Source organism: Tachyglossus aculeatus, chromosome 9 (genome assembly GCF_015852505.1).
Source record: "Tachyglossus aculeatus isolate mTacAcu1 chromosome 9, mTacAcu1.pri, whole genome shotgun sequence".
NCBI lineage: Eukaryota > Metazoa > Chordata > Mammalia > Monotremata > Tachyglossidae > Tachyglossus > Tachyglossus aculeatus.
This window is the reverse complement of record NC_052074.1, coordinates 10,093,657-10,111,882: the sequence shown is the minus strand read 5'-3', so window position 1 is coordinate 10,111,882 and position 18,226 is coordinate 10,093,657. Positions and strand designations below refer to the sequence as shown.

General features: G+C 37.9%; 1 protein-coding gene across 5 annotated transcripts in view; it reads right to left on the bottom strand.

Moving 5' to 3' along the window:
- The window catches only part of EHBP1 (EH domain binding protein 1), a 256,095-nt gene that overhangs the window by 146,189 nt on the left and 91,680 nt on the right, over window positions 1–18,226 (bottom strand). For 3 of the 5 annotated variants that reach the window (XM_038750933.1, XM_038750935.1, XM_038750937.1), the window contains exons 6-9: window positions 9,524–9,705; window positions 8,415–8,554; window positions 4,544–4,648; window positions 3,781–3,891 (exon numbers count right to left, since the gene is read on the bottom strand). In XM_038750933.1, coding sequence (XP_038606861.1) covers window positions 3,781–3,891; window positions 4,544–4,648; window positions 8,415–8,554; window positions 9,524–9,705 — 538 coding nt within the window. The remainder of the gene's footprint in view (window positions 1–3,780; window positions 3,892–4,543; window positions 4,649–8,414; window positions 8,555–9,523; window positions 9,706–18,226) is intronic. The other 2 variants (XM_038750934.1, XM_038750938.1) reach the window with 1 other exon arrangement.

The following is an 18,226-nucleotide window of genomic DNA, read 5'->3' as shown; positions in this document are numbered from 1 at the left end:
AATCCAGGTATCTGAGATTAAGCCTTGTTGAATTCCACTTATTCTATGAACACATTCTGTTTTTACTTTCTGGTTTGATAATAAAAAAAATACTGATGAAAAAACGTGACTCATTAAATGGAAAAAAGCAGATGAAATTTTATGTCCCTTAAAGCTGAAATAGCAAATTATTCATAAATATAATCTGCCGTACTAAATGGCTACTCAGATATGGATCAGGCATACATTTTTTCTTCTAATCAACCATATTTTTCTTTGAAACTCTTTCAGATTTGTAACCAGCTTATATACTGAAATATTGCTGGTAAACTTCTTAAGCTACATATTACCATAAGTATGACTAGGGCAAGAGAGCCCTAGTCAGCTGTCATATTGGAAATGGAGCCATTGTTTTAAAGCCTATTAATATTCAGCTTGTTGTCCAAAATATCAGCATATACTTGAATATCTTGAGTATTTATCATCAGCTAGAAAGGCACTCTTCCTATGCTGTTGGGATGGGAGAAGCTTATTGAAAAGTACATCTAAAGTAAAAGATATCACTGGTTTAATATTATATGTATCTTTTTCCAGTAATGTCAAGAACTTGAGTTAATTTCGCAAGATTAATTTAGGCCTGGATGATTTGTATCTGGGAAAAGATGTTATCAATTTCTACCTTGCTGAAAATGAAGCTTATGTTATAATTCTTCTAGAAAATAATTTGTTCACATAGGAACATGCTCGATTTTAAAAAATAGTGCAAGTTCGAAATAGAATTTTAAAAACTTTTGTGTGGTCACATTACTTTCAGAAAACAACTAGAAGAGAAGAAGCTTGTACATATTTACTCTATTATTTTATTCTGTTAATATGTTTTGTTTTGTTGTCTGTCTCCCCCTTCTAGACTGTAAGCCCACTGTTGGGTAGGGACCGTCTCTATATGTTGCCAACTTGTACTTCCCAAGCGCTTAGTACAGTGCTCTGCACACAGTAAGAGCTCCATAAATACGATTGAATGGATGAATGAAGAGAGAGCCAACAGGTAGAGAGTCTAAGCAGCAGACATAGTTAGAATTGCCGGTAATACATGGTGTCATAAATAGCCAAGAGCAGCAATGAATATTTGTCTAAACTTTTGGAACATGGATCAGGGAAAATCTTGAATTGTCACCTGATTGCAGAATGGAGTGCTGGAGGCAGAGCTATGCTGACAGGCAGGGAATAGGACAAACTCAAAGTGGCACCTGGAAAACCTCTGAGAAACAATTTTGAACTTGACTCCAATCCCCAAGTTTTGCCACTAATATTTGAGGGTCATGGGAAAATGGCACTCTGCTTCCCAAGAAATGAACTGTCACAATCTGTGGCACCTGGTTGGTTCAGAAGGCCAATAACTATGGGTACTTAGGAGTGGTAAACTTAGTAAGAAGGACTTTGAACTATGCTTAAAGAATCATTAGAACCAAGGTAACGAAAATTTACCAAGATCTATAGGGGAACTAACTTCTAGGAAGAACTTGTGCAATTGCTTCAACTTAATAAGGAGGAAAATACACGGATAGTCTAGAACTTCCAGAAAATGCAAATGCAAAGAAACAGTTGCCATTATAGATCTTGGCAGAGGATCCTAGTTTTAATTTTTGGGTTATATGCAATATAATAAAGGATTGGTGGTTAGGGAAGACTCAGTGAAGGCTTGTGAGTTATTTCCAGTACCAGCTAAAACAGAAGGAACAATATTGCTGATGCTTAAAGAGAAATCGTGGGGGAAGCCAAAACTAGTTGACTTTCACAGACACCACTCTGATTTCCAAAAGAGAAGAAGGAGAATAGAGGGAATGACTGGCTGGAATGCTAAACACAGAAAAGAAAAACGCTGCTTCATAGCTGAGAAATGGAATTTGGCTTTGGGATAGTCCTGGCTCCAAAGACGTCAACGCAGACGAAGAGTTATGTCAAATAATACATGATTAGAATATGGGCAAATGATTTTTATCAATAAATCAAATTTATATGTTAAAGTTAGTTAATCATAAAAGTACACCATGCAATTTTTTTATCTTAGATTGATAAAAATGAGTACAATTATTTTCTAGACTGAAATGTTGTATATAACTCAACACTTTGAAACAGGTCAAAGTTAGTATAAATGAACCGTAAACTTCAGTATGCATAATAGTTTCTTTTTATAACTGTTAGTAAGGATACACCTGAACTATTTTGGTTGGTGCCTTTCTGCCTCCTTACCTATGATTTTCCTTAGTCTAGTGGAGAAAGCACTGGACAAGAAGGCAGAGACCTGGGTTCTAGTCTGAGCTCTCTGCGATCTTGCTAATGGCCTAAACTTTCTAGGTCTCAATTTTTCTCTAACTGAAAAGAGGTAGAAAATATCTATGCCTCCTGACCATGTACATCAATGTTGGGAGGATAAAATGAGATACAATGAGCAAAAATGTTTAGGAAGAAAATCACGATACAAAGTCAAAGTATTACCTTATTATTTCATACATATAAAGTCATTTTATGATATAAGGAGCAGAAATGAACAAATAGAAAGTCTCACTCCATAAGCAGCATAGCTCAGTAGAAAGAGCCCAGGCTTTGGAGTCAGAGGTCCTGGGTTCAAATCCAGGCTCCGCCACTTGTCAGCTGTGTGACTTTGGGCAAGTCACTTAACTTCTCTGTGCCTCAGTTACCTCTTCTGTAAAATGGGGATTAGGATTGTGAGTCCCACATGGGACCTGATCACCTTGTATCCTCCCCAGCACTTAGAACAGTGCTTTGCACATAGTAAGTGCTTAACAAATGCCATCATTATTATTATTATAAGAAAATATTGTAAACATATACAAAATTAGTTGTTTCTTATTGGGAAGATTGTAATTTTCATAAACATAAAAAAAGCAAAAGCCAATTTGCCAAATTTGCAAAAACCAAAATTAAAAAAAGCTCTTTGCAAACTAAAGAGCATGACTTGAAAAGGATAGAACTGACAACAAAGGAGGTTTTATAAAGGCAAGATTATTTCATACAAAAGGTTACAAACACATTTAATAAGTTTCTAAAAGGATCACTGAAGCACAAAATGTCAATGGGTATAAGAGAAGCCCTTAAACAAAAAGGATAGAAAACACAGTGGAAAGAAGACTTTGGAAATTGCATAAGCAGAGTCAAACCATTAAAACTGGTATAGATGTTCTCTCCTTAAAGACCATATGGAGTTATAAATTTTAATAAATCTAATTTGAAAAAGCATTACCAATAACATGAGCAAGCCATAAAGATGTATCAAGATATGCTTTCTCTACCCAGTGATGAGACTAGGAAAAAGACATATTTTTAAAATCTCATAATTCTTCATTTCAAAAGAGAATTATGGAGACATGGTCATTTCCAGCAGGGCTTCCTTCCTTCTTTCATGGATATTTAAGAAAAAGCATTGAAGGCGTGCAGTTTAGTAAGATTCTGAGCTCAAATACTAATGTTTTAAAACATTTCATAAACCATTTCTCTCTTAGGAAGTCAAGATTGTCTAATAGGTTGTGTGTGTGCGTGAGATGCATCGACCCAAAACATAAATCTAATAGCAGAAGTACTTGTATTATCCATAACCATATAATTTTACTATCGTGATGAGCTACTAAAGAGAAAATAACCTCAATTTTAATGTCAGCAAAAGCAGATGTTTAGTTCTCAACAACCATCTTAAGGCAATTGCTAATTTCTCATCTTCAAAAACAACTGTGTTTTGTTATTAGCAAATGTGAAAAAAAATGAATTAATTGAAAAACTTGCTACCTTCAGCCTCTGGATCTCCAAATGGATTTAACTCAGCTACATCAGGATCACCAAATGGATTAGCCAAGTTTTGTTCCGCTTCATCCAAAAAATTAAGTTTATTGATAAGCTCTGGAAACAAATTGTGCTTTCATTATGGCTAGGCTATAGTTAAATGTCAGTACATATTATACATAAAACATTTTAAATTCAAATAACTCAAACAAATAAACCCAAGAAACAAAGTGTGGCATTTTTACAATCTGCAAAAATAAATATATCTTTGTACTTTGTAGTACAATGACATTTCCCAGTAGAAGACATGAAATTAATGAAATAATAACTAATGATGATGGAGAACTGCCTTCTGAATCTACTGTGGCCCAACAGTTAAGCATTACCAGATCTTAAAAAATTTCTTTTGATGAGGCTTTCATTCTAAATATTACTTGTATGGACTTTGTATCAGTAATAAAATATTTGAGAAATATGTTAGCTTAAATACAAGGCAGAAGCATTTCACTCATTAGAATGGGTAAGCATTGTATACTATATGGAGAGTTCTAAAAATCACAGTTTATTGAGGATCCTGACTTAAGTCTATGTTGATGGGTTTTCAGTCATGCCGTTACCTGTTGGTTGCACTACAAATTACTTAAGGGAGCATTCAAGAAAAAGCACAAAGATGAAACTGACAGCTGAATATAGAGAAACGTCAAAGGGTAGGAGGTCACAGTAGATGCGGACAATCAGAAATGGAAAGAAAGGAGGAAAGCTCATAGACCTTCAGAGGAACTGGCTGATTTAGCGGAAGGCATATTTGCTTGTTTTATGCAGTCATCTTGATCTTCATCTAAGCTGCTCAGAGCATTCAACTGGTTTACAATTTCTGTAAACAAAAGCCAGTTGAGACAAATGTAAGGTAAGGTCATTTAATTATAAAGCTGTAGAAGCATGCTGTTACCAAAGACAGAGAGAAAAAGAGAGGATACAGATTGTTAATCAAGGTAGTACAATCAGAGTGCATCATTAATGTGATCTACAGTACCCTTACAAATTGGCATTTTATTTTTCTTCAACATTTCACTAGTCAACAAACCTCTCATAAGAATTCAAATTTTGGTTGCCTATATAAATGGCAAAGGCAATTCATCATCATCAATCGTATTTATTGAGCGCTTACTGTGTGCAATTGACAAAAATGCACCTGCAGGGCCCAGGGCCCCAACCCGGTCTAAATCTCACCTGTATATTTCTTTTCCCAGTGCATAGTAGAGTACTCTTCTATATTCTATTACCGCTACTACTCTATCACAAGTCTTCTAACTACTACTAGTGACGTTTACATCACCACTCCCTAACCAGACTGTTAGACAGAAATGTGAAAGGCTTAATAAAATGCCAACCTGTTGTTTTTTTTACTATGTTTTAAGAAAAAGGCAAACTAAATTAAGCCCAGGAAATCTATAAAATGGGCTTTTATTCCTGACTAGGGAACTTACAGAATGAGGAGCAAGAGAGAGAGAGAGGAAGAAGGGCCGGGAGGGGGGAAGGGATGATGACTCCATGTCTGAGTAAATAGCTGGGAAAAGGAGACACCTTTAATGTGACAGTCTTATTATTCGAATGCACAATCTTTTGGAAACCTCCTGGAAATTAATGAATATTGAAAATCCCTTTTATGACTGTGCGGTATTTGAGATACATCAAATTAAAGTATGTAAATTCATATTATTTACAGTCGTGGCAGCAGAAATAATCAATATTTGGATGCTATAAATACTGAAAATGAGCAAAGGAACAAATGCTGTGCTTTCCTAAGCTAAAATATGACAACAAATCATTTGAAGCTGCAGAATTTTCTTACATAAGTTGTAGACGGTCTTTTTGAAAGACACCAGAGCCACAGCAAAGTATGTTCACAAAATTAATATCTGAAACCCTATTAGTTGCACAGGTCTCAAGAGTACAGGATTTAAGATGTAGCCAATTTGGAATTGTCTCTCTACTTTAAAACCCTCTTGTTATGCACTAATATACAAAGGCTTGGTGAATTAGAAAATCCTTTAGTTTTAAAGAGATAATGCTTAAGTGCCCTACGGAAATCTGAACAATGGAGGCACTACCTCTTGAGAGTTTTTCAGATACTAAGCAGAGAATAGTAGATGTATTCCTTGACTCAAATGAAAAGTAATGTTCATTTTAGAAAGCATTTCCTCCATGTCTGTATTTAAAAGCAGGGTACGTTCCATTACTAGGCTAACAATTTACTAATCCTGGAAAATGAAGAAGTGTTAACTGTAGAGTCAGTTTTCATTATTTGACAATGTAAATTAATCCTAGATATCTTAGAAAAAAGGTAGAGAAATACAGGCCCCAAAATGTAGTTTGCTTTAGCTAGGCATACTCAGTGAACCCAGGATGCAGGACATATGCTTGTCAAAAATAAGTTTAAAAAATTAGGTATGGCTTTGGGCAGTATCTTGTCAAGGTTTCATATAAAGAAGATTTTATAGAGTATAATATAAAACAATGTAAAATTCTGACACACCTATAATTGCCTCTTTGGGAAGATCAAATTCAGGACTGATTTGACCAAGGGTCAAGATTAAAACTTTTTGGCAGCTGAGGCCCAGAGACTAGGAATAAACAGGCACCTGAAATTATAGTCTGCCCACTCATCAGGAGGGTATCAGACAAGATTTCAGGAGTTCCAAACTGCTGAGAAGTGGTGATCTTGATATTTTACAATGAGCTGGGGATGGGTAATGGGAAAAAGGGTTAACAACTGAAAACAGTAAGGGTGATCAATTTTCAGAATACTTGAACCACTCAATCCCATCGCAAAGCTTGTAAAAAGCACAGATAACATGCTTTATAAATAATATCTTAACTAGACTGTCAACCAGTTTGTTCAAAATGTTAACAGCTTAGTCCTCACTGAGAAATAAACAGGTGGCAAGTCTTCCAAAATGGTTACATCATAATAACGGAGAATATATATCTTTTTCTCTTAAATAGTTTTTTTGAAAATTGTCACCGGAGGACAATAAGCAGTTCATTCTTCCTTAACCCAGTTACACACAAACGAGAGCTATCAATCAATTATAATTATTGAAGATCTGGTGTGTGAAAACACTGTACTAAGGGCTTGGGAAAGTACAGTAGAGTTAGTAGACATGGTGACTATCAGAAAATGAAATAATTTACAGATAGGAGAAAGAAGGAAAAGAGGGACCCCAACATTATTAGTGTTTAATCATCAAGGTAAGATGTTGACAGAAATAGTTCTGAAAGTAATGGGTAAACAAGTGCATACTTAGTGCTGAAGTGGTAGTTAGGGGATATAATCTGGGAGGAGAAGGATTGAGCAGGAAGGTCTCCTCAGAGAGATGGGATTTCAGTAGGGCTTTGAAGATGGGGAGAGCTATAATGTGGAGGGAGTGAGAGAGAGAGACAGATAGGAGTTTCAGGAAGGGGTAAGGTGTAGAGTTAGAGTTAGACTGAGAAGAATGGATCGGGGAAGTAAGAAGAGAACCAGGAGACAACTAGGTAAAATCAAAGTTGGATAGTGTGTCCGGAAAAAGGCGGTGGTCTACAATAATGAAAACAGTTGAGGAGGATAAGGATGGAGTAGAATCCACTAGATTTGGCAAATTACTTCAGAGAGAGAAGTTTCAGTAGTGCGCTGAGGGGATGGAATCAGAATGTTGAAGGTCAAGAACGCAGTTGGAGGAGAGGAGGTAGATGCAGTAGGTGTAATAAAACATGTCTGAGGCATTTGGTTGGGGAAGTGAGGGGAAAGGATGGGTCAATCAATCAATCAATCGTATTTATTGAGTGCTTACTGTGTGCAGAGCACTGTACTAAGCGCTTGGGAAGTACAAGTTGGAAACATATAGAGACAGTCCCTACCCAACAGTGGGCTCACTGAAGGATACAAAGGATTTCAGATTAAGGTTCTTCTGGAAAAGGGAGATGTAAGCATGCTTGGAGGCAAAGGAAAAAGAGCCATCACAGAGCGAGTGGTTGAAGATGGCAGGCAGGGAGGGAAGAAGGATGAGGACAAGTGCGTAGCGAATGTGTCTACCAACTCTGCTGTACTATATCCCCCAAGCACACACTGCAGTGCACTGCACAGAGTAAGCACTCACTAAGTACTCAATAAATATGACTGACTGAATGAATAAATACTATTGATTGATTGATTGATTGGCTGAAGGGATGAGGTTGGAGAAACAGCAAAGGGGGAGGTAGGTTTTAAAAGCAGGCAGCTCTCCACCACAGAGACGGCTGAGAAAGATAAGAGAGTGGGGATGGGAAAGGTGTGGCAAGGTGATGCAGTTTGCAAAGATCACAGGGGTAAGAGAAGAGGGAAGATGGAGCACTGGGGGCTGCAGGAGGGAGTTTATAGGACTGGAGTCATTGGTGCCCCTGCACAGAACAATACCTTCTCCTTTGGGAACACATGAAACAATGTCATTGGCATATACAGGATTCATAAATATCACAAGGACTGTGTATATTTTCATTTTCAGGCATAAGCTAAAGCAATAGAAACTCTTCCACTAGTAGACATAAGTTTACAAGGCAAGCAGAATGAATGTACGGCCCTATAATAGATAAATCTTTTGCTGCAATGCCACAAAACCAACCTGTAATTTTTGCTGCTTTTTCCTCCTGATTCACTCTGTTCTCTTCATCTTCTTCATTATCTTCTTCAAAATCATCTAAATTGCCAATGTCTGCCTGCTTCATACTCATCAGACTGGCCAAGCTTTGCATGTCTTCATCTCTAAATAAATAATTTAAAACATATATTAATCATTAAATTGTTTTTTATAATCCATGGTTAAAACTACTAAAATGCAATTCCTGAACCACAATATTTTTTGTTTCAAAATATTCATCCAAAATTACAAATTTACCTAATGAATACATTTGAAAAGATTTCCACCATCAAACGGCTAAATACGGTATTATATTTCATTCATTCAATAATATTTATTGAGTGCTTACTGTGTGCAGAGCACTGTACTAAGCGCTTGGAAAGTACAATTCAGCAACAGATAGAGACAATCTGACAAAACAAGTAGATAGGTTTGTCTTTGAACCCTAAATGGTAGACCTATATACACATCTGCATATAAATACAGGTTTCCCTAGGAAGGCATGGTTTTGAGGGGCTGTAAGCCCATTTTGGATATGACAGCATACTTTTTTCAGAAAACTTGAGGTTTCTGCAGCTCCCTGTAGTTCCTAGTTCCTCTCACTTGCCACCCTTGGGCCAAGAATATGAGGCCACTTCAGTCCCATGTGTCCAAAGTATTTACTTATTCTGCACTGGATAAGGGAAAGAACAGGAAATATTCTTCCCACTTTTTCACTCCTCCTGCCCTAAGACTTTGATTCTGAAGTCCTCCCATGTCACAGATGACAGCACAATAAATTTAAAGATTGGATTTTAAGGTACATGAAAAGCTTGGCCACTAGACATTAATGACACGAACTTATATCAACCATTAATACCCTACTAAGATGTGCTTTCAATTTTTACATGTAACACCGACTCATAATTGGTTCCTACTCTGAATCCAAAGGAGAGACCCTAGTCAGAGCAAGAAGCTGAAATAAAATATGGCAGGAATGATTGTTATGGTGAAAGATGCTCTTAACTGCTGCCAGTCTATCAAGTAAGAGTCTTCTCTGTTCAAGCAATCTTTTAAAACCCAACTCAAACCAACCTATTTGACGGAAAACTTACGTGGCTTTTCCTTCCCGCAGGAAAATGCAAGATAAAGAAAACTGCAGAGTGGCAGACACAACTTTTTTGGACAATGGCTTGAATTTTAACTTGACATCAGTCTGCGTAGGCATGGGACTTGCATACTGTTTCATGTTGATGCTGCTAGTGGCGAGAGCTTTTCTACGTCCAGAAAGGGATTCCTGAAATATAAACAATAAGCATGCAATTTGAACCTGTTTTTGACAGCCAGATGAAATAATCCTTTTATGATAAATAGAATCTTTCTTTAACCACATATATTTATTCTTCCAGGTAAGTCCTCTACTTTATTATCCTGAAGAAAATACTGTTAAAGTCAAGGATATGCACAGAGGAAAACAGGCTCTCTATTCACAAAGCAAAACGTACTTGTAGATCCAAATGGAATTGACAGTAAATACCGCAAATCCGGAAGATTCAAAATAGCGAGATTCAGGGGCCTGAAATCTAACAGGTTTAGGAGCAGGGGAGAAAGAATAAAGGGCCAAGAAGACAAGAGATGGATAAGAGAGAAAGAATCTGGCTTAATTTGGAATTCCTCAATTCACCAGCTTCAAAAATCACACTTGGCTTTTTATGTGACATATTAACGAAATATAACAGAAGAAAATTTATGCTCATTTTACCATGTTTTGATGAAAAGAATAATTGAGCAATTTAGCAATGAGATGATAAGAAAATGTTAATCATATAGCTTTAATTCTACATTGGCAGAAATATTGAAAAACCTTTCAAGACACCAAAAACCTACTGTAAACTTGATTTTACAGCTACATTTTTCCATGATCTACAACTTAGTTTTGAATGAGAAACACTAATTCAATCAAACATTAAGCAGCCTTTTCCAAAGTACTTGACATTTCTGCCCAACAGAATAAATCAGAATGTAATGTGTCATCCCTAAAGAATACCTTGTTTTAAAAACTAGTTTTATCTGTCAGATTATGCACAGCAATATTCTACAGAACTATTAGTGCATGTAGATTCCTTATGAATGAATTTCAAAAATGCATCAAACACTTGAGAAGGATTTAGGTCCTCTCAGAAGAAATACTTAAGAATATGCAAATACCCTCAACTGAATCAAGTTGAACAGATGCGACTATCACAAACAATACAAGTGTTCTTTCCCCGGCCGCTACCGTCAATCAAAGAATGAGATTAAGGTCCAAGGTTCTGACAATGTGTAAAATGAAAAAGTATGATCACGGACTTTCAATTTATTACTCCAGTATGAACAATAATCTGTTATTGTACCTTTAGAATAGCTAAAGACTATTAGAATATTGAATTCACAGTTTATTGTAGCATCTGCCCTGGAAACAACATATGCAAACTGCAACTATGACAATCTGGATGACTACCTTGTTTCTAAAAAGACAATATTTGTCCTTAAATGGTAATGACGTCAATTTATAAATCAGTCAGTCAATCAATAGTTATTTATTGATTGCTTACAAAGCCCTGTACTAAGCGCTTGGTAGAATACAGTACAACAATAAACAGACACATTCCTGCCCACAATTAGCTTACCGTTACTACAAGTAAAGGGCAATTTGAAGGAACGACACTTAAAACCTTTTTAAAGATCCATGACAATCAGTGGCAATTATTGAGCGCTTACTGTGCGCAGAACACTGTACTAAGCACTTGAGAGAGCACAATACACTAGAGTTGACAGAAATGACTCCAGCCCACAAGGAGCTTACAGTTACCTGGGGAGACAGACATGAAAATAAATTAGGGATAGGGGAACTGGGAGAGAATACGGGTAAGTGCGGTGGGGCTGAGGTGGGGTGAATATCAAGCGCTTAGTACAGTGCTCTGCACACAGTAAGCACTCAATAAATACGATTGATGAAGTGCTTAAAGGCACAGATCCGAATGCACAGGTGAGGCAGTAGGGAGAGCTGGTGGAATCAATCATATTTATTGAGCGCTTACTGTGTGCAGAACACTGTACTAAGCACTTGAGAGAGCGCAATACACTAGAGTTGACAGAAATGACTCCAGCCCACAAGGAGCTTACAGTTAGCTGGGGAGACAGACATGAAAATAAATTACAGATAGGGGGACTGGGAGAGAATACGGGTAATCGATCAATCAATCGTACTTATTGAGTGCTTACTATGTGCAGAGAACTGTACTAAGCACTTGGGAAGTACAAATTGGCAATATATAGAGACAGTCCCTACCCAACAGTGGGCTCACAGTCTAAAAGACTGGTAAGTGCTGTGGGGCTGAGGTGGGGTGAATATCAAGTGCTTAAAGGCACAGATCCGAATGCACAGGTGAGGCAGTAGGGAGAGCTGGTGGAATCAATCAATCGTATTTATTGAGCGCTTACTGTGTGCAGAGCACTGTACTAAGCGCTTGAAGAAATAACGACTTAGCTGGGGAAGGCCTCTTGGAGGAGATGTGATTTTAATGAGGCTTTGAAGGTGAGGGGAGTGCTGGTCTACCTTATAAAGGAGGGAATTCCAGCCCAGAGGAAGGACGTGGGCAAGGGATCGGTGGCGAGGAAGACGAGTGTCGACTGGCATTAGAGGAGGTAAATGTGAGGCCTGGATTGTAGTACGAGATCATCACAGAAAATTAGGAAGGGGGAAAATGCCTTAAAGCTGATGTTAGGAAGTTCCACTGGCTAAAACCAATTCAAACTAAAGAAGATCCTTGGGTAAAATAAAATTCAACACTAACAAACTGGAGGGGGGCCATTTAGTCACTGTCCCTCAAGTAACTGCAAGAATTAAATTAGCAACGTGGATCAGCAGTCACCCATTTACCAGTGATCACCAAAAACAGCCTGCGGGTAATCCGGAAAGCACTGACTGCTGGCAAAGATGGGCGAGATTTTTAGAGGAGGCAAGGTGGAAAAGAAAGGTATCAATCAATCAATCAACCAACCGTATTTATTGAGTGCTTACTGTGTGCAGAGCACTGTACTAAGCGCTTGGGAAGCACAAGTTGGCAACATATAGAGACAGTCCCTACCCAACAGCGGGCTCACAGTCTAAAAGGGGGAGACAGAGAACAAAACCAAACATACTAACAAAATAAAATAAATAGAATAGATATGTACAAGTAAAATAAATAGAGTAATAAATATGTACAAACATATATACATATATACAGGTGCTGTGGGGAAGGGAAGGAGGTAAGATGGGGGGGATGGAGAGGGGGACGAGGGGGAGGATATAGGATATGAGGATGAGGATATAGGCAAAATGAGAAAAAAAAAGGATAGTGATGGTGGCTAGGAGACGGCTCAAAGGGATAGGAATGTGGGGAGTGATAATCGCTCCACTGTAATTTACCTCCAATGCTAATTTTAAAGTTAATTATTATTTATTTAACTAATTGTTAACTAATTGTGCTGTTATATTCCCTTTTGAATTATGCAGGCTTCCACTAAAAAAAAAATGTAAGAAAAAAATCCGTAAACTGTTTTGGCAACAATAATCAGGAAGTGTCTGTCACAGAGCAAACTATAGCAAAATCATCATAATTATCTAGAACGATACTTCACATAACCCAAGTATATCTGCAGCATCTTTCAATAAGTTATGGGTGTATTGCATATACAGTAAATCACAAATAATATCATAGTCATTCATATTCATGTTTAAATACTCTTTCTATTCACGATTACGCCTACCAAGGTTTTAAACAATTTAAAATAAGATGACAGCTTAATGATGATTTATGGAACCCAAGCAGGTGTTGGCTTAGAAGGCAAGTTGCCTTTTTTTTTCTAAAAAGACCAAACTAAAATGTACAATTGAATGATAATGAACATACTAACGTTTTAACAAGGACCAAAACTAGAAAATTTAGAAGCAAGTGATCCACAAATCATTCTCTTGGCCCTGTTTTGCTATAGCTTTAGAACAGGGCGTGATGGTAAGTATCCTTATGTAGTAGAACAGACTAACACTAAATAGCAACTGGAATTGGACTTTCCAGGCAGGAGGGAGGACGTGAGAGAGACAAGAAGCTGTAAATTAAAAATACGGGATAGTCGGGGGTATGGAAGCAGTTAGGAGCATGGAAGTCCATGAGGGAGGAAAAGTTGTGATGTTGAACAGGACGATAGTCAGTACCAGGAGGCAAATTTGTAGGGTCAGAAGTTGACTTTTCAATCAATCATTCATTCATTCATTCAATCGTATTTACTGAGTGCTTACTGTGTGCAGAGCACTGTACAATTCGGCGACAGATAGAGACAATCCCTACCCAACAATGGGCTCACAGTCTAGAAGGGGGAGACAGACAGCAAAACAAGTAGACAGGCATCAATACCATCAAATTAAATAGAATTATAGATATATACACATTATTAATAAAATAGAGTAATATATATGTACAAGTGCTGTGGGGAGGGGAAGGGAGTAGAGCAGAGGGAGGGAGTAGGGGCGATGGGGAGGGGAGGAAGAGCAGAGGAAAAAAGGGGGGCTCAGTCTGGGAAGACCTCCTGGAGGAGGTGAGCTCTCAGTAGGGCTTTGAAAAGGGGAAAAGACTTGATTTTTGAATTCCCACCAAGAACGCTCATCTACATCAGTGCAGTGGTGGTAGGATGTGGAGTAGCAATAGTGTCTATCGAGTGCCAACTGAATACAATGCACTGTACTAGGCAATTGACAAGTACAACAGAAGCCCCGGACAAGCTCCCTGCCCACACCAATGGAGAGCCAGAAATATTCACAAGCTTTGGAAACAAGATAAGTGTAATTTATTATAATATATAATTTATTATAATCAACGGGAGCGGAGAAAAAGGCCTCGGGGAGCGATCCACATTTGGGAATTGGCAGAGTCAGAGAGACGCAAGAGAGTCAAATTTGTGGAGGCGGTGATGTGAAAGTCATGGATTTTTCAACCTAGAGAAGGGAGGGCTACTAAGAGAAGCACAGTAGCTTGGTACAGATATGTTGCCAATTTGTACTTCCCAAGCGCTTAGTACAGTGCTCTGCACATAGTAAGCGCTCAATAAATACGATTGATGATGATGATGATGATGATGATGATGATGGAAAGGATGAAGGCACTGGCACTTAGTGAGGGCGGGAGGATGTTGGGAGGTTTTGGTCGCAAAATTCAAAACGAGTGACTTCAGGAATGGAATTTACATTACTGAAAATGATGCAGTGTCTGATGACGATGAGGTCCAGGGTATGTTCAAGTAAATACGTAGCTGACGTGGGGGTAGTGGTGGAATTCAGAGGAGTCAAGTAGATTGAAAGAGTCGGTGACTGGACAGTCAGCAGGGGTTGAAGTCTCTAAAGATGAGTACAGAAGTAATGTGGCCTAATCATCAATCGTATTTATTGAGTGCTTACTATGTGCAGAGCACTGTACTAAGCGCTTAATGGAAAGAGCACAGGCCTGCGAGTCAGAGGATCTGGGTTCTAATCCCAGGTCTTCCTCATGTCTGCTGTGTAACCTTGGACAAGCCATTTAACTTCTCTGTGCTTCAGTTACCTCATCTGAAAAATGGGGATTAAATCCTCCCTCCTTCTTAAACTGTGAGCCCCGCGTGGGACGGGGGCTTTGTCCAGCCGGGCTAACTTGTATCTACCTCAGTGCTTAGGACAGTGCTTCACAAAGTTAACTGTTTTAACAAGTATCATAAAAAAAGGTGGTGTGGTTGGAGGGGTTAACCACAAAGTTTTCCCTTTTTTACATCCTTATCACAGGAAGAAACTGAGTAAAGGGAGGACTCTCTAGGCTGACGCTACATAAATTATTTGATTGTAACAAATAAAAAGAATGGAAAAACCAAAATCTCAAAGTTTTATCTTTAACATTAGTCAACAATTACAATGAAAACTATTCTTCAGAGGAACTCAACAATACATTTCCCGCTCCTCCCCCCTTCCCTGCCCCAGAGCACTTTTGTAGATATCTGTAATTTTATTTATTTATACTGATGTCTGTCTCCCCCGCTCCAGACTGTGAGCTCATTGTGGGCAGGAATTGTCTCTCTTTATTGCTGTATCGTACTTTCCCAAGAGCTTAGTACAGTGCTCTGTTTCCAAGCGCTCAATAAATATGATTGAATGAATGAATGAATTTCCTCTCATTTAGCCAGGCTATTCTAGCTCACACTTCACTTCAATTTTAGGTGGTCTGATAGAACTTTATCAAGAAATATCTGCTCTAATGGCATCACCTTACTGATAGCTAATAAATGTAGAGAAGTCAAAAATCTAACTTTCTTGAAGTCTGGATGCTGGTCCTTCGAGGTGTGTCATAAGCACTACGTTGCTTGGGCCATGCTAAAAAGTTCACTGCTTCACCAACAGAGCAAAATGGAATACTAAAGAATTTAATTTGGAGCCTAGGGAGCAATTAAATGCTAAAATAGACATGCTCCGGGAGCTCTCTCAACTGTAAATCTTAATTAGAAACTATATCTGCTAAAATAACCAACTTAGATGGTCGGATGGAAAGGAGGTTTTTGGGAGGACATACGCAAATGGCAGAACTTCCACTAAAGCACTTTTATATTGTATCCAAGACATTCACAGATTTCTGAATTACTCTGCTCCATGTTTGAATGAAATATGTCATAAAAGGAACACTCCTAAAACGTGTAGCATTTGGCACACAGCACTTATAAGCGCTGAACAAGCATAACTACTAGTAGCTTTATATAATTATTAATACCATTAACAGTTGTCTTTGTTAAGCACTAATAATAATAAAAATAATAATAAAATACAAGCTCCAAAACTGACTTGACTTGGATAGCACTATTATGAAGGAAGGGTTATTTCAGGTTGCGTGACGAGCAAGAAATCTCAAATTTTTTAAATTGCAAATGCTCCTACTTTTGTAAAGGCATTCTACTTCAGCAACTTTCTGCCAATCAACCCAAAGCCTAAGGGCAGGGTTGTGCCTGGTATGGCGCCCAGTACATTGATGAAGCTCAAATTATAACAGCAGCAACCACAACAACCGCCAGGTTTCTGCATGCAAAATGATCGGATACAAAAACAACGCATAGTTAAAAGTCAGTAACATTAAACCAGATTTAGAAGTAGCATTTGAGGAGGGTTTTTTTTACTTTGAAATAAGACAATACAGTAAGTATGTACTAGAGTTGGAAATTAAAGAGTCCTACAGGGCCACCTTAACTTCTTACTGATCAATATTTGGAAAAAGTGAAACAGATTCATCTCAAAGTCGTCTTAAGTTCCTTTAAGAAAAGACTGAGAAAAACCCTTGATGAGGATCTAAAATTTTGGTAAAGTTGCAGAACTACTGGCTAAAGAGATGCTACCTAAATCCACACAGCCTCATCTTTTCTTCCTGAAATACACAGTGGACAGAAAAAGAAACAAACCTGAAAGAACAAGATCTGTTTGCAGTGAGGAGACAAAACTGTAGATTAACCAAGACTCTTTGAGGAACATAATAAATTTCTCAACATCAAATGATGGAAATCACACAATCACATATAGTCATTACATACAATAAAATGCAAACTTCAAAACTCAAAATATAAGGGAAATTTAATGAAAGCCAAAGTTTTACCTTTGAAATCTGAGGAAAATTTAATTTAAAAACCCACAAAATGAAAAGTTGCTGATTTCTTTTTTTCAAAAAATAAATGGATATGTTTGAAGAGTGAGAGCTGGGGAGGGGGTGAAACTATAAACTAGGTAAATGAAATCTTTGCATAACTATCCAACAGACCAAGGAAAAAGACTCCTATCACAAAAAATGACAAAATGCGAAATGGCTTGTTCATACTTTTCTTGTTCAAATCTGTCATTCCAGTCAAACACAACTTATCTTCTCTTCTCCAGTAAATCAGTCAGTATGCGCTTCTCAGCTACTACTAATCATACACATTTCTGTGTTCCATTTCATCCCAGGACTCATGAAATTCAATTTTAACTTTTCCAATCAAAAACAACATGGCCATGCCAATAAATGGTGTTGGGTAAAATCAGTCGATTTGCAAATGGGTATATTGCTTTGCACAAAGTAAGCGCTTACTAAATGCCACTATTATCATCATCATCAATCGTATTTATTGAGCGCTTACTATGTGCAGAGCACTGTACTAAGCACTTGGGAAGTACAAATTGATAACAAATAGAGACAGTCCCTACCCGACAGTGGGCTCACAGTCTAAAAGGGGGAGACAGAGAACAAAACCAAACATACTAACAAAATAAAATAGAATAGATATGTACAAATAAAATAGAGTAAAAAATATGTACAAACATATATACATATATACAGGTGCTGTGGGGAAGGGAAGGAGGTAAGATGGGGTGGATGGAGAGGGGGACGAGGGGGAGAGGAAGGAAGGGGCTCAGTCTGGGAAGGCCTCCTGGAGGAGGCCTTATTATTATTATATCCTTAAAAACATCTGCCCCAGAATCTAGTCTGCACCTCACCCTGTTGGGGGTGACACAACCAGAAGTAAGGGAACACCTGCAGGGGCTTTGACATTTCTGGTGATGGTTCTGACCGAAGAGTAACTAAGGGCATCTTATGTGATGACAAGCCCAGCAGGCATACTGACAATAATTGGCAAGTAGATCACTCAGTCAGCTCTCCCCATTCTACTTAACCTCACTTATTTTCCATTACAACCCAACCCACAAACTTGGCTCCTCTAACTCCTACCTACTTATTGTACGTCTATTTCAATTCTCTTACTGT